Source organism: Aphelocoma coerulescens, chromosome 2 (genome assembly GCF_041296385.1).
Source record: "Aphelocoma coerulescens isolate FSJ_1873_10779 chromosome 2, UR_Acoe_1.0, whole genome shotgun sequence".
In the NCBI taxonomy this organism is placed as follows: Eukaryota; Metazoa; Chordata; class Aves; order Passeriformes; family Corvidae; genus Aphelocoma; species Aphelocoma coerulescens.
Genome location: NC_091015.1, coordinates 149,466,581 through 149,484,153, shown reverse-complemented (window position 1 = coordinate 149,484,153; position 17,573 = coordinate 149,466,581). Strand labels below are relative to the sequence as shown.

General features: G+C 37.1%; 1 protein-coding gene across 1 annotated transcript in view; it reads left to right on the top strand.

The window, feature by feature from the left end:
- Positions 1-15,597, top strand: part of ANGPT1 (angiopoietin 1) — a 156,509-nt gene extending 140,912 nt beyond the window's left edge. The window contains exons 8-9 of the mRNA XM_069005352.1: positions 4,618-4,748; positions 13,297-15,597. Of these exons, the coding sequence (XP_068861453.1) occupies positions 4,618-4,748; positions 13,297-13,457 (292 nt within the window). The 3' untranslated portion in view covers positions 13,458-15,597. The remainder of the gene's footprint in view (positions 1-4,617; positions 4,749-13,296) is intronic.
- The last annotated feature ends 1,976 nt before the right edge of the window (positions 15,598-17,573 follow it).

Below are 17,573 nucleotides of genomic sequence, written 5' to 3'. Positions count from 1 at the left end.
TTTACAAGTGGCTTTCATTTCAGAAACTGAAGCGATCTAAAATTTAGATGCAGCTGTGAACAAGATGGGAGATGCAAGTTAAATCCTTCCTCAACCTCAAATATTTCTAAACTAGAGGGCAAAGTAATGTCAGCTAACACACTACTTGTGCTCGAGGCACAAGCTCTGGCGAGTCCTCAGCAAGAGTGCAGCTGTGTTACTTCTGTGCGTCGCTGAAGCGACTTCGGCGTAAAGAAATGTGCTGCTGGCTGGGCTCGCTAGCTGGGTTCTTTGCAGAGGGAACACAGCAAGATCCGATGGTATCGGCTCACGTTTGCTCGGAGACAAATGAAGAGAGAGGCTCTTCTGGTCTGACTCCTAGCAGGTTTATTGTCAGAAGTTTCGCAACCCAAACAACCTTGGAAAGGATGGAATGCAATGGGATGGCCCCCTGAGGCTTGTCCTCAGTTTTATCGGGAATTTGAAAACCGGGGGAAAGGGGAAAACAACCAATGAGTTACCAGCCAGGGGGAGGATACAAGGTAACAAGAACCACTGGGAGGAAACCGAGAGGCGGGAGTTATAACAAAGAACCAATGAACGACCGAGTAAGAGAGAATTTTCCCGAACCGAGGCAGGCGGCTTGGACCCGGGCACTGTCCAGGGGGGCTGCAGCTTAGGCTTCTGAGCCACCCCTCGACCCACCCTCTGAGTCTGCCTCTTCGGGAAACTCGATCCAGGGGATGGGCTGGGATTGATTGGCATCACGCTGCCCCAGCCCCGCAGTGGGCTGGGTCACAGCAACAGTCAGTTGCATAAGTTTTAAAAGCAAAGATGCATTTCACATGCCTAACATGCAGGACATACCTGCATAGGTGGTGACATGTTGATTAGAAGGACTGACATGTAGGTGCTCTCTGTTCCTGTTAAAGTTAGGAAAAAATTAAAACCCAGTGAGGAGAGAGCTCAGAAAAGGAAGTTCTGGGTGCAGGATTCTGATCCCCATGCAACCATTTTTATTCCATGACCATTTCCATCAGTATTAACAACTTCTCCTTTGAGAAGAGACCAGAATCTGGGATTCCCTCCTGCTATGTGGAATGAGCAGACTGGAGAAAGGACATTTTAGCATGCAGAGACAAAACACAGGTGGGAATTTGGAGGCATCCCTTTAAAGTATTTCCCAAAGGCAAGTTTTGATGTGTTCCTCTCCATTCACCATGCTGAATCTTTTAAATCCCTACTTCAAGAATCCTACTTCAAGACTCCTGGTTCTCTAATTAAGGATATTACACCAGTACTCATGTAGGTTCAATCCTACCAAACTGAATCTGAGAATACTAAATAACTAAAGTCCATGTAGTAAGATGTCTCCTGCTCTTGGAAGCTAACAAGCTCATCAGTTAGCCCACTGCTGTGCTGTGCTATCTCAGGCTAGATTAGTTTGGATCTGTATGGCTTGAACTGTAGCTCAGCATGAGAAGAACTGATTGCTTCAGGACCAGTTCTGGGTTTTGGTTGAGATCTGATTTTGGTGTAAAGTAGTGCCAACTTTGCAGTGTCATTTTTCCCTAACTGTTGGGCAATGCCAATTCAGGGAGAAAAGCCCAAAGAAATAGAATTACTGTTCTGCCCTGTGGTTCATCTGCCCATGGCTGTGGTGCGATAAGAGCACTAGAGTTCAGAGCCAAGTTGAGCTTTATCCTTTTAAAGTCACTGGAGACCTACTAGACAAATTGTGTTGAGGGAAAGTCGAACATAACTGGCAAGATCTAAATCTGTGATGAGTGGAATGTTTGTAAAATATCAGGGAAAGTAAAGAGCTTGTAAATAATCCTAATGCCCTCACCCTTTGGGGAAAACATTGAATACCAAGTAATATTTATTTCTTTATGTTTTAGGTTTTCTTAGATTGTACTTTTTTTTTAATTGGACTAAGTGGGTTTTATAGTGTTGATTGCTAATAAAAAGGTCTGGCTATCCTTGTCTTTCTTATTTAAGTAAACAGCATTTTCTTTTTATTCTGACTTTATGAGACTTCTGTGAGCTTTGGTGTGGCAGGTATAATGAGGATGTACGGCCATTTAAACTCAGATCCTAGATATCATGTGACAAAATAATTCTTCTATCAACACAACTTCAGGGAAGTTTATTTTGTTCTGCAAAATATTAGGCACAGCCTGCAAAACAAGGCAAAAGTCCAATGAATTAAGATGGGATCAATTCCAGCTTTTCATTTGTATGAAACAAAGAAATGGACATGTGCAAAGACAGATCTTAGATTAATCTTGTCTAAAACAAACATCCTTTGGTAGACTAACATGGTCATTACAGGCTAATTTTCACCATGATTGGGCAATGACATAGTGCAGTGACCTTCCTGGATTCCTGTTCCTTGGTTATTCCTTGTTAAATTACAAATGATTTTCACAGTCTTTTATTGGGTTTACACTTGACCTTATCTTTTTTTGTGCTATTGAAAGGTATTTGACTATGCATGATATTTAATCCAAAAAATTTTGTATGTTTATGTGTGTGTAGTTATCTACCTATATATACAAAATTTGCTCCAAAGATTGAGTCCAAAGGTATTTAATTATCAGCCTCAGTCAGGTAAGATTCAAAATTAAAATAAAATTAAGGTAGGCAGTGTAACTATTTTAAAAGATAACTCTGGCAAATCTTTTTCAAGTATTATTTTATTTTAAAGTATTCATGCTTAGCATCTAATGTCTCCATTTTTAGAGATGGATAAAGGACACGTAGGAAGAAATTCACTGAAAATTAAGTGAAGTTTAAGTCAGTCTACAAGTATGAAACTCTGTATGTTGCTAAGTGCTGGTTCTATGCCTTCACATTTTGAGAGGGATCAGTAACCTCATTGGGTATTCTGAGAAGGCTTTTCTATAATGAGTCTCTGAGACAAGTTTAATCCAATTGGCTTTGTTTGGACCTAATATCCACCCACAGATGCACGCAAGGCAAAAAAACCCCAAAACTAAACCAATGAAAAACAGCAGCCATGCACTTGATTAAGGAAAGCTGCCATATGGTGCCTTTGCCCTCATAAGCAGGATTCAACTCCAAAGTTCTGTGGGAGAACTGGGTTTTATTTAAATCTCAGTCTGGGTGACAGAACTATCCTCATCTCAGAAAAATGCCAATGGCTTAACTACTGCTACTACTGTAGGCTAGAATGAGTTAGGGATGTTCTCTACTCGTGCTGTTAATACTGTGAACACTGCAGCAAAGTATTAGTCTTCCATCTAAACAAATGGATGAATGACACTTGGTGAAGGTGTTTACTCTTTTAGTCATGCAAAGTAACTAGATAAAAATACAACAAGAGAGAGGTAGTGACAGTCAGTGACTCCCATCTGCTTCTCCTTGTTCACTCTGTCTGTGGGAGAAGTTGGGAAAGCATTTTCTAGGATGGCACTCCCAGCTGTAAATCACAGAGAGAAGTAGACATCTCTCCTGAATATGTCCTGCTTCTGCTCTCATTATTCCTTATGCATTTTATATTTGATATTTAAAAAATAAATTTGCCCCTCCTTGATAACCCTAGAAACAGAACAGATATTTCTCACCTTTTCTTCAGTGGAGAAGTCTATCCCACTATTTATCAAATCATATTCTTGGTTAGGCCTGTGGCTGATTTATTCCTAGCCTGTAGAGATTCAGGGAGACAGGGGAGGGATGTGTCTTCCCCTCTTACTTGCTCCAGTGGCTGGGGCTTGCTCCTGAGATGTAAGGATTGTGGCTTCTTATTTCTCCAGTGGACACTGGGATCCTATATCTTCCTTCTTGCATATGAAGCTATTATGACAAAGGATACCTTCCAGCAATGTTTTATGAAAAAACAGGAAGCAATTGATCACGTCTGATATAGATGGTTATATACAGGAAGTAGCTCCTGTCCTCCCCTCCCCTTCCCTCCCCCCAGTGCTTCTTTGGTGGGACACAGAGGTACTCTGTTCAACATTCCTGCAGCTGGCACGTTTGGCTGCTAGCAGCTGAGCTCTAGCTCCCAGCCTATGGATGTGGTTTCAACTAGCTGAAAGACTCCTTAAGAAAAGGAATTTTTAGCATTGCAAATTATGAAGACTTTTGTGGCTTGAACTCTGAGTTATTCTCCATTTGTCACTCAGAGACAGCTTTGGTAGAACTGGGTTGCTGGCTTGTGCTGTAAATGGTACAATTAAAAATTCTAAGACTACTAAAATCTTCTTTCAAGCCCAGGGATAAATAACATAACTCCTCTTAACTGGGATTGCTGTTTCTGTGCCACAGTAAAGAAACCGGCTACTCAAGTACTCAATTATTCTGTCAATGTACTCCAGATATCTTCTCACTCCTCCATTTCTCACTCCCTCTACTTTGTTGTATTTCTAGTTCAGATTCCTTGAGCTCAGTTCTGCTCTGGAGGAAGGACAATGTGCTACTACAGATACACTGAAAAACACTAAATGTCCCCATTTTACACCTGAAACAACAGAGATTGAGCCAAAACACAAGAGATTCACAAATTTTCTGAGTGCACTTCATAGAATGCCAACCTGATGTGGAAAAAGATCTGAATGTCTTATCTTTCTTTTCTATTTTGGTGACACTGATTGTTTTCTCTTGTTGTTTCAGGCTTTATTTAAAAGGTCACAGTGGAACTGCTGGAAAACAGAGTAGCCTGATCTTGCATGGTGCTGAATTCAGTACAAAAGATGCTGACAATGACAACTGCATGTGTAAATGTGCTCTCATGTTGACTGGAGGTGAGTACAAACTCTGAGCTTTAACAGGAATCTACTGTGTTTTCCCAAAGCAACCATGGATACAGTTGTATCATGGATGTTTAAGTCCTGAGTGAAAACTTCTTTTATTATTATTACTCCTACTTTTTTCTATACATATATTGTGGTAATACCAATGCCTCTAGATTCCTATCAGCAGAGAAAGGGTTATTCAGAGATGCAGTCAGTATACTTCTGCACTGAAGCTGTTGCAACAATGTCAAAGAGGAAGGCATAGGTTAGTGTAATTTTTTAGGCAAGAAAGGAAAAATAAGAAAGAATAAGTTAAAAGATTAAAAAGGTGGAAAGAAGTTTGTGAGAAGTTGGAGAAAAAGAAGAGAGAAATGGCCAGGTATTAGATATTAGATGATAAAATTTAGAAACTATCAGAGTCTAGACTTATAATAGACTATCTATTTCACTTAGGGATGTGATTCTGTTATTAAAATAATTTTAATGGTTAAACTTTCTCTGTTAGGTGAGCATAATGCATAAAGACACTAAATGACTAATCCACTCACCTGGGAAAGACTAGATCTGCAATGACCTGTTTAAATCTGGGAGGTTTAAGCTGATATCCTTTGCAAGCTGAGTCAAAGTGCAGAAGGAAAGAAAGTTGGGGTGGGGAAGAGCACAAACAAGTTACACTGGAACAGTTTAAAGTCCCAAGTCAATCTGACTGCCAGCAAGTATAGGGTATATGACGGGTATTTTTTCCCTCCAGTGCAGAGAATGAATATCTGAGATCATCTCTCCATTCAGACTCCTAATCCTCCTAAGAGTGCAAACTTTCTCTGGAAAATGATACTTACTCCTAATCCCTATATGGGCAAGGTCATTTTTATCTCTAGAACACCACATTATAGCAGAAAGCTTAAATTGGGATTCTTTGATTCATTGACTGAATGACCAAGAGAGGCCCTTTCTTATCTTCACATCTGATCTTATTTGAAGACTCTCTCAGTGATTTCTAACTTTCCTGGAAAAAAATCCTATTGCATGTAAATTTTTCAGTATTTTGGATTAGACTGTTAAACCTGTATTATTTGTGGTTACTGGCACTCTGACTGAATCCAGCTCAGGCCACATTCAGGCACATAGGAGCCTCTAAAGCAATCATCTACTAACAGAAGATGGGTTCCCATCACTGAGAGTTTATATCAGGTGCACAACCCAACTCCTCATTCTCTTTTGCTGGGAAATGACCCAGTTGGGAAAGTCTTTAAGCAGCCAATTTATCAAGCTCGCCTAACTTCCTCTAGTGATATTGTATTAGAAGTTATCATGAGAAACTTCTTCCAGTGGACAGGTGATCAGACACTACCTTTTCATTTCCATAAAAAATAGAAGCTAACCATATAGATCTGGAGACAGATAGTGGATAAGGAGTCAGTATTTTATTTTAATTAAAACTGTTGACCTTTTCCTTTAGAGAACATGCTGAATTAAAGTGTGTTACTTCCAGGGCAGGCCAGAGGCTGGTTAGAAGCTCCTGAGTGTGAGTTGTGTCTGTGCTGAAGTGCAGACTCATTCATGTGTCTGAGCTGCCTGGAAACACTTCTACTCCCAGACAGCTCGTTCTGGGAGCTGAAGGTTTGTTTATTTTCCTGCTCTGACTTCTATGACAGGTCAATGCCCCGCCAAGGTCAGTCTGCTGTTGAACAACCATTCCACAAGGTTCACATATATTGCTGCAGCAGTCCTGTAAATCAACAACCAAGCCACATATAGGAATATACTGGTACCAAATGAAATGAATAGGGAGGAAGGGGGAGAATTACCAAAGGCTGAGGAAACCACAAGTATAGCAAATCTGCACAGTAAAAGGAGATGCAATGATCCTTTGGAGATAGATGAGTCTACTCTTTTGGAATAGACTCCGAGTACTGTTCCTTTGGAGACAGGCTGTACAGCACTGTAATTTGTAGTTCCTCAAGAAAGACCTTAATCATGCTAGAGTTCTTCCCAAACAGTCTGCTATGCTTTGCTCCTTGAAACAACTTTATCATTCCTTGAGAAAGATCAGAAATTGAATTACATACCAAAGCCGCTTTTTAGTGAGTATATTTCAGTTTTGTAACAGACAAAGACTAATTTAGAAAAGTAGCAATGATAACAGGTTTTGGAAAACCTCTTTTTTTTTTTCCCCAAAAAAGATATCAGACTCTGTTAGTTTTGGCAACATCACAGAGAGCTCTTTAATGATGAATGGTATGAAATCTGCAGGCAAGTTTCTAGCTATCTTGACAGTTTGGGTGAGTCTGTTATCTCTATGAGGTGAACTGAATATATTTATGTCAGGAATAAAGGCTGAGATAAGTCAAAGCTCAAGACTGTGATATGGTTATAATCAAGGCTGAAAATAAAAATGTAAGGAAAACACACATTTCTCTCAGTGATCTTGCTAGTTGTCAGTTTTATTTGGTCTATATCATAACTATTATTCTCTCTCCTCCTTTATCTCATCCCTCTTCCCTGGAATGAGAAATTAAATACTGGGAGAATAATACAGAAGCACTAAGAGTGTATTTTGTGTGTGTGTGTGTGTGTGTGTGTGTGTGTCTTGTCTTTTCAAGAGCCATGCTATGCTACTTGGCTCTATCTGTACTTGGCTTTTCGGGAATATCTTCAAAATCACATGCATTATTCTTAACCCCTCTAAACTGTTGTATTTAAATGTTTTAGCTGCTTTTTTGTGCCTTGGAAAACTTAATCCAAGCATGCTTGTTTTACTTTAAGGGGAGACGAATCATATTAATTCAAATAATTTCTTCATTGTTTCAATATCTCAGGCCAGTAAACTGAAAAAATAAGGGTAGTATATATATCCCCATATTATTTCAAGCCTTAGTCTGAAGAGTGCCCCAATTAGTTACACACAGCTTTTTTTGCAAGAAACAGCACTAAAAATGCAACAAACTGTCACCAGAATGAGCCTATGAGTAGAAGTTCAAAGTGCTTGGATTTCCAATACAGCCCTTAGCATTTAACATCTCTGGATCAGATTCCTGGGCTAAATTCCCGTCCATTCTGCCAGATACCCCCTGTCAGCTGAGCCCCAAATTGTTTGTGCAATTTTTTTCAGTTACTGGAAAGTGACTTATGGTGTCTTGGCTCACCAAGTAAGAGTTCTAAGGTGATTTTCTTTGGCATTGGCTGCAGTCTGAGGTGTTCACAAAGGCATTTACCTTGCTTCAGGTGAGAAGTGAGAATATTGCTAAACTTCTGATCCCTAAAATAATTTGACAAAGAGACGGGGAGACTTTCCTGGATTGCTTGCCAGGTTTGAAGCAGCATAAATGACTGAAATAAACTGTTTGTTTGGTTTATTTTACTGGAAGCAGAGGTCCAGCTGGAGTCTCCTGTCTCTGACAGCAGTCTATACAGGCATAAGAACAATGCAATTAATTAATTATACCTTCCTTGAGTATTTTCTCAGTATCTTTTGAATCTCAGGGGCTTCCTGAGTCAGAGAAGTATGTATTTATTAAACACATATTTATTAAGCCTCAATGGATTTTTCATCTGTTAATCCAGAGACTGCTCAATGACTCCCAAACAGTGTTGTATTCATTGCCTGTTGTTTCACTGCTTTTTCCTCCAAGTGGTGAATTTTATGAATCTCTGGCAGGAAGGGTATAGAGGATTCGTGTCATGACTTGGAGGCAAGTTCCTGGCTGACTATAGAAATCTGCTCATACACTCCAATCAGAAAAGCTGTAGTTTTTCTTATCATTGAAACAAAATATTTGAAAGAAGCAACGACACCATGCTTAAAAGTATCCAGCCTGAACCCTTGGATATACACCTGATTACATAAAAAAGCACCAGTTTTTAAATTTTATTCATATTCCTGCTTTCATAAAGAAATTGCTCAGAAAACACCATTAATGAAGTATCATTTATATTGCCAAATATTTTTATGAAAAAATATGATCACAATGCATATAAGTAGTAAGAATATTATTTGGTTTTTTTGCTAGAAATATTAGAAATATTTAATTAGACCAAGGACTATGCAGCACTTTTAACAAAAGCATTACTACAACAGTATGCATGTCAGGGTTAAATAGGGGCAACTGTAATACAGTGTTAGGAGACCTTCAGGAAGCGACTAACTTTTGATATATTAGAACATAGTCACCAGTCTGCAAGTTTCATGTTATTTTTACCTCATAAAAAGGTTCCTATGAAAGGGACTGCATTATCCAGTTATATGAAAAGCTAATGCCTTTTCATCTTATATCCTGACAGCTAAATTCTAATTTATTCTTCAGATTGTCAAATGGTAGTCTGGTCAATCCAATACTCTTAGGGAATAAAAGAACATAGAAATTACCTCCAAAGGTCATTTAGTCCCTTTCCAAGACAGATTCTTCTCTATCTGTTTGTTTCTGTCTTTCTGTTCATCTTCAAGATTTCTGTTGATGTTCATTCCCATGTTAAAGTCTGTTACTGAGTTTGTCTACACTTAATATAAGAAAGCTTTGCATGTTGACTAATTCTATGATAATTTAGATGTGTTCCATCTTGTCATATCCCCCACCATTGGAAAGAATAGAGACCACTCCTTTCCATTCCTTTGAAAGGTTTTTGGTTAATTTGAAATTGTTGGCAATTTGTCTTTCAAATTCTGACTAAACAATCCTAAGTCTTTCCTGCTAAATTCACTCTTTTGGACTCTGTCCCATGGCTCCACTGATAGATTGAGGTGAGGTGTCATCCAAAACTTCATCCAGAGAAATTCAGTGTCCTCAGCAGGGAGAATAGAGATGTGTGAGGAAAGGGTCTGCCATCAAACATGCAGTGTTTAGACACCTATTCTTTTAGAATGGAAAAGCCAACTAAGAACCTTCCATCAAACCTGACCGATCATTACAGTTCCCAATGCACACCAGCCTTACAGTGTACTCATGGATTGATTAACATTGGGTTATTAAAAAGGAATTTTATATGCATACGTGCGTAATTGCAATTTCTGCAACAAGCCAAAAAAGCAAATCTCTTAGCTTTGGCATACAAAAGCCTTTTTTTAATGTTGCTTTTGACAAAGACGATTCAATCATGCAAAAATTGTGCTTGTCACTTCAGAAAACCATTATAAAAGATACTTCTGGGTTTTTTCTTTTATTATTGTTACTTATTTGAGCAATGCTCCTTTATTAGGTATTTTTTTTGCAAGAATTGATGGAAATTATTTCAATAAACATTCATATTCAGACAAAGATATAGTACAGTATAGATATAGTCTAGAGATAGCTCTCTGGGATAGGTGGCTTAAGCATTCAAAATATATTTATTTAATGAAAAGAGCTGACATGAAATTTAACAACTTCCCATTGTTAATAGCAACATTAATTAAAGACCAAAGCACAATCATCCACAAAATGTGAACCTACTTTAACTGTTCTAGGAGAACAGCCATCTACAGTGAGGATTAATTTTATTTGTATAGCTGAATTTTCAAACAACCATCTATGCATTATTTAAATTATATTTGTCTGGAAAATATATTATGACCTAGGGATTTTTATTACAAACAGAGATGGTAGTGCTGCTTGTAATATACAAAGTATTAGAGGGGGGCTAACCAAAAAAAATTTGATTGGCCCTCTGTTCAAATAAATAATTAATGAAATTGTGATCACAACAGCTTGAAGAAACTACCTCTCTTTCTGAATAAAGAGCCTTCTTAACCTTCTCATGAAAGCCTTCTTTTTTACCACTTCACTTTAAAATCTTACTGCTATTATTATTTCTTACAATGCCCACTTTTCATCATTCTCATGCCTGATTCAAGTATCCCATGGAAATTATTGCCAAAAGTTATCTCAAAAGTTAAAACCTTACTGCTGTTCAAATATGACTTTATACTTATTTGAGAAAGCCATTACCTTATAGAGAAAAATAAATAAGATTCTTCATGAGAAGAAAATCCTCTGAACCCCAGGTAATAAGCCAACATCTGGCTACTGGGTGTCTTTCCTTGGGTCAGAATGTCTCACAGCTCTGGTGCTGCTTTATTTGGTGTTTTCTACAATGGCAGTGCTGCTGGTAAATCTTTCAGAAACCTCTGGTTTATGTTCCCCCACTTCCTCATAGCTACCAAGAAAGTCACTGCTTGCATTCCTCTTTCCCTCAATATACAAAGCGGCTGAAAAAAAACATTTCCTCTGCATCCATTCAAAGATGTGAGTTTTGGTGTTGAGACATGCAGTAGGAAGTCTTGCAATAATCTGAGGCCCTATGGGGAGTGAAGACCTTTCAGAGGACTGCAGAGGGGCATGGAGAGAAATAACCATATGGAGAAAAAAAACCCACCATGAAACAAAACAAAAAAACCAAACCCACCTCACTTAAAAAACAAACCAAAACACAGTGAGAAAGTAAACCCAAAGTTTTAATGCAATATTAGGAAACATCTTTAAACATTCAATTATTCTCACTAACAAGAACAGTACAGTAGGAAAAAAGTTAAGCTCATTAAAATACATTATGAAAGAAGTGTTTATTTAGAAGAAATGTGTGATGAGAACTGGAGCAAATCCTCACAACTGTTTGGCTTATTCCATTTTTTACATTGATTTTTTATGGCATCACTGAAAACCTTCATCCCAAAAAAGACCATTTATGCATCTATTCCTGTTCCTTTACCATGAAATGGTAACTAGGTCAGCTCGCCATGCCTTCCTCCCAACACCATAAACAGAACCCAGCTGTGTCTGGGTTCCAGCTTTGAAAAATGAGGATTAGGATTTCTCTGTTTAACTTCGTCTTAAGTTTCTACAAGATTATACTCTGGTTACAGTTAAACATCAGCTGTACAGCTTTGCCTTTCTTTGGTTATTGCCCCCTTAAGTATAATGTTGAAATCAAAGGGAGGTCAGCTGTACCAAAACAGAAGATTGTCAGAATTTATCTGGCATAAATTCATCCCTCAAGATTTCATTATGAAGTGTTACTTCTTAAAAAAAACCAAAACGTAAGTACTTTCCAAAATCTTATGAATTACAAGACTAGAAGCATAAATTATGTGGATCTGAATACAAAGAACAGAGTAAGCACTGGTTCTGAGGGCTAAACACAATCAATACCATATTGGTGGTAGTAGTAAACTGTGGATTAAAATACTTTCATATAATGCATTCATTATAGGTAGATAAAAGGATGACCACTAAACGTGATGCAATTGGAGGATTCCCTTGGAGAGTGAACACTGTCTAAAAGGAGTTTGTCACAGTTTAATTTGTTTTCCAGAAGTCAGAGTGGAAAACACACTGAAAATTTAAAATTCTGCATTCTAGTTCACACTGACACCTACAGAATTCAGTAGGCACTCACTGGATGATCAGTTTGCCACTACCAGTACTAGTAGAAAATGCTTTAAAACAGGTCCTGGGAAGATTGCAATGCTGTGATGTACAGGCTGAAAAAACTTTTTTTTAAAAAATGAAGTAGCATTTAACTTCCAAAAGCAAAAGTCACCACCTATTCTTAATGATCTTATTTGCCTCATGACACAGATTTTCAGTACAACCATATTCCATGGAAAGATGCATAAAACCTATGCTAAAGATTCACAAAATTATAGATCTTGCTATGATAAAAAGCCCCAACAGAAATCTTTCTGACAAATAGAACTCCTAGCCACAGAAATTAATACGTTTTTGACATTCTGGATATTTGCTTTTTGCAGTCTGGGAATTTATTCTGCCTTTCTCAGTCTGAGCTAAGCATCTTTCTGTTACTATAGATAGACACTCTGCAAGGTGTTGGAGAGAAAATTCTATTCCCATCAAGGCATCCAGCAAAACTCCCACTACTTTCAGTAGAGTCAGCATGTCACCTAGCTTGTCTTTGTCAGTTTGTGTTCTGTAGTCTTAGTGTTGCCAAGTTTCATGTTATTTGGAATTCTTAAAACTCTAGCTCCCATGGCAATCTAAAACTCACCTTAACAAGAAAAGATCTTGGAGAGATAAACAAGAGAGTTCACTGCTTAATTTCATCTTAAAGCAACAACTTAAAATAGGGCAATGCAGCACCATAATTCTCATATTCCTATTGCTAAAAACATATAATATGGCAGCAAAAGCAACTGAGCAGTTGAACAATGACAGTTAAAGCAACAGAAAAGTAATGGTAAATAAAATCAAATCATGCTTATTCTCAAAATAACAAGTGAAATTATTTTTGAATTATAGTCCTTTTCTAAGGTTTAAATGAAAGAAGAATTGCTGTCTAAAAATAAAAAGCAGTTTGTTTTTCATGTCCTTGCTTTTACTTCACATACTGCATATAAAAGTAGAATGGACTGGGACTTAATTACTTTTGCAATTCTGTAAATACACGTGTGTTCTCCAGCACTGCTGACTATAGAACAAGACAAAACAGCAAAAAAGGAAAATATGAAAATACCATACCAGCACTATTTATGAGCTATTTACCAGAATCTGCTAATCAGCTAAACCCATAAAACAATATAAAATACATAGTGCACTTGCAGTTTAAGTTTTTGTCTTAATGGTTTCAGGGTGGTGGTTTGATGCCTGTGGCCCATCCAATCTCAACGGGATGTTCTACACAGCTGGACAAAACCACGGAAAGCTCAATGGCATCAAATGGCATTACTTCAAAGGCCCCAGCTACTCCTTGCGCTCCACTACCATGATGATTCGGCCTTTGGACTTTTAAAGGAATTCCGCAGTGGATCCCAGGACAAGCCAGGCCAGCACTGCCCTCAGCAGCAACACTGTCACACTCTGAAGGTAAAAGGTGAAGGGCTTCTTGAAAGCAACACGTAGGGATGATGTAAAGTCGCTTTGCTATCACTCCATAACCCGCAAACGCTTCCCAACAGTCACCCCATCTCTTGATGACTGGGGAGAGCTTGGTTTAGAAGAAGGTGGCTGAAATGATCTTTCAAAGAACTGGATTTGGCTATTCTGCCCAAACTTGGTGCTTGTCAGTGGATGTCTTTTTTTTTTTTTTTTTTTTTTTCCAAGTTCAGCAACAGGATCACAATTTGAAGAACTGAAACATATCAATCATAGTCTATTGAGTAGAATGTTATTCAGCAATGAAATGCCAACATTACACCCATGAAAAAGAATTACAGAGACACCTTTATTAAAACTCATCTTAAAGCATCCAAGGTGACCACTACAAATATTGTTTTTCTTAAATAAATTGAATTTGAATTGTGGATGGATTTATGTTAGTCCCAGAGTCAAATAATTTGTGCGAGTATTATTTTTCATTAAATACTTTAAGGACAGGTTTCTAATAAATAAACTGAGTTCTACATATGAACAATGATAAAGATAATAAGCATAAATTTCTCAGTTGCTCTGTAGAGGTAAATCAGATAATTGGGATAATCCCTGAGCTAGGATTTATAGTGTGATAACAAAAGTAGCTGTGTTTTGGGGTTTTTCCTTTCTTTCATTAAAGGCAGTCTGAATGTCATGTAGAATAATTAATAGAAGGTTTAAAGAATGTGAAATATTATCCTAGAGAAAATACAGGATTTTGCATGGAATTTTTCATCAAAAAAACACAGGAAGGCAAACTGTTAGGGTATAAAAAATTACATAAATGCATAGCTTAAGGCAATGGATTCATTTTACAGTATCCTTGCATGTGCGCAATTTATCCTTAATTATTTTACTTTTTTATTATATTTTTGTGAATATCAGAAGCATGCCAGTTCTACACAGTGCTTAGGCTACAACTATAAAAAATACTCATCAGAACTGTATAAAAAAATAAAGAATTGTGAACTTGTAAATATCATGTTTATATTTCCTGCAACAGTCATTTATTTTGTACAGGCAACTCCAACCCCATGCAAAGGGTGAAAAGCCTCAAAAGGATATAAATATTAAAGAACTTTAGATGACTGCTTACAGGTTGCTAACAGTAATTTTGTTCCATTAAAATGCTGCAGAAGTGTGGGACTATTGGAAAAGATAAAAGTCTTCTAATAACAAGCAATAAAATAATGGGTGGCCTTTGAGGGTATAGAGGCAACTCTTACCATTTCCAGCCCTTTGTGATTAAGTCATATGGATAAAGTCCATTTGGGAAAGTAGTTTGCAATTGTTCTGCTTCTTCTAGAAATGAAATGAAAATTTACCCTACTCCCACTGAAATCAAAAGTAATATTCTCATCAATTAAATTGGGACCAATATGGCACACAGAATCCACACGTGGTGAGGTGTTTGCTCATCTCTTTGTTGCTTTGTTCCTTTATTAAACTGCTCCTGAAATGAGACACAGCAATGATATGATTTGTTTTAAAGGGTTATGATAATAAAGAACTTTTTTTCCCCTTAATTTTTCACTTTTTTTTTTTTTTTTTTTCATTTAGCAGTTTATTTCTATGGAATAGAGAAATAATGCTTGGATATTTTTAAACACCTCTTCCTAAAGATCACAAGGTTATAGTACCATTGAGGGGTATTTCAGCCCCTAAGGGTTCTCTGATTTTGTTACAATTTGATATTTGTTTCATTTGAATTGGGAAGGTTTTTTCTTTTTTTTGTGTAGTTGTATATATTTTTATATATATATATATTTGAAATAATCTTGTCTAAGGGTTAATTTGAAGTTTTCTGCTGCATAAGTTACCAAACTACTCAGCACTTTCTTCACAGACATGTTCTGTCCCAGTTTCCAGGAGGTTTTTTTTAATGGTCTTCATTAATGTGCAAAATACTCAGTCTGTCTTCCACCATGATTTCAAAAGATAGAGTTTTGCAGGTCTCCAAGTTAAGAATGCCATGTGTGCAGATCCTATTGCAGAAGGCAAAACACATTTAAAATTAAAAGCATGATATTTACTGTTTATTTATCTGTGTTTGAAAAAAAATGTGGATTTGGTTTCCTATCCTTTATAATAAAACATTTTAAAAAATTGTGGAGTCTCTGATTTGCTTTGCTCTACGTATAATTTCTGTGACAGGCTGATAACATTTTAAAACCCACTATTTCTCCTTGTAAGAAATATTCATAAGTTTAGACAAAGCGTAGGAAGGGAGGAACTCATTCAAGTTTATCCAGTAATTATTATTTCTAACCTTTCATAGCCATACTTCAGTATTTTTTATTGAATTTCCTTGACTAAAATCATGGGACTATAATTCTTATCTTCAGTTCAAATCATACAACTCCCTATCAATCTTTAAAATAAAAGATTTTGTTAATTCAACAGGCAAAGATACAAATTGAAGTGAAATGTTTTCCTTGTCTTATGACGTGTTCTTCTATCATCCATTCAATCATGTTGCATGGCAGTGACAAATGTCCACTGATCTCTTAGTCAGAAATTCCTCCTGCTCCATTTGTATGCCTTTTAACACTACAGTGATCAGTTTTAACATCTCTTTTTAGTCAATTTGTCCTCATTTTCTCAGGAATTTTTTCTTAATTGACTTGTTTGTTATGTTCCTTCAGGGAAGCCTAGCTTTTCAAATCAACATTGAAGCTGTAAGGAACTATATACATAAAAACACATTTTGCTCCTAAAGTTGAATGAATATGTACCACATAAATTGAACAGTTGCAATTCATAAAAATTTTGTGTTTGAAGTTGATTAATATTAAAATGCTACTTGCCTTGACAGATAATAAAAAAATAGCCGTTGGTCAGTGGTAATAGTAATTTTACTATTTACCCTTCACAGATAATTTCTTCCTGATTTATAAAAAAAGAATACACAAAATTTTCACAAATGAGTAGATGTTTTCCAAAGCATATTGATCCTTAATTTTTAATATCTTTTAAGGCTGGAGGTGTTATTTAAATGCACACTTTCCTAAGTGCCCTAGCATTCAGTACTGACCTATTAAGTAGATAAATCATCCACATTTGTAGTCATCTGTACAACTGTGTCCCAAGACAAAGTTCCTTAAAAAATCCTTCCAGCTATAAAAACTTTCTTCTCAGCAGACTTGAAGCTCAAACCACAGCTCTGACCATGCCTCAAATAATCTCATTTGGGATTGGCACGGTTTCCCCTTCTCCTCTGGGAAGAACAAAACTGAAATAGCAATCACAACAAGACCTTAATTCTCTAGGTAGGATCAAGCGTAATTTACAACCAGACCGTGCTGCAGCTGTGCCAAAAAGCATTCCTACCTACCAGCTTTTACATGAGCTGGACAGCTTGAGGAGAGAGGCAGTAACCCCTGAACACAGCTGCTGCTGCTGTTGTCTGACTCTCAGCTGTGGTGTGCACACAGACACACATACACAAATCCGTATGTCCAGAGAAAATTTGACACAGCCAATCAAAATGATCTTTCCTAAATTTTAACGAAAGGAACTGTAGTCTCAGGTAAAAAAAAACTAAAACTAAAACTAAAACTAAACTAAAACTAATAAATGAAAAATTAAAAGAACCAATTTCAAGCAGCAAGAGCAGGAAGGAGAGAAGACAGGGATATGGGACTGTAGTGAAGAGGGGGAAAAGACAGATAGAAAAGAGTTGAAAGGATTACCTGTGAGACACAGAAGCTTCATATTTACCATGCCATGACTATCACACATTGTGGGAACTCCCTTGTCCTCTAGGAGTGTCCAGACTCCCTCTTCCTGGCTCTTGCTCAAATGAGCAGCAATCTATGGATATTATTACTTTATATACATTATTTCTGAGTGGTTTGTTTGTATGTATGTTTCTAAAATTTTCACAGGGGGACCAATTTAGTATGGATCTTTGAGAAGACATGCTGCTTATGGTTATGTCAAGTTAGCTGTGTAGCAAGTCCTGTAAAAATTAAAAAGTTCCTTTAGAAAATATTGC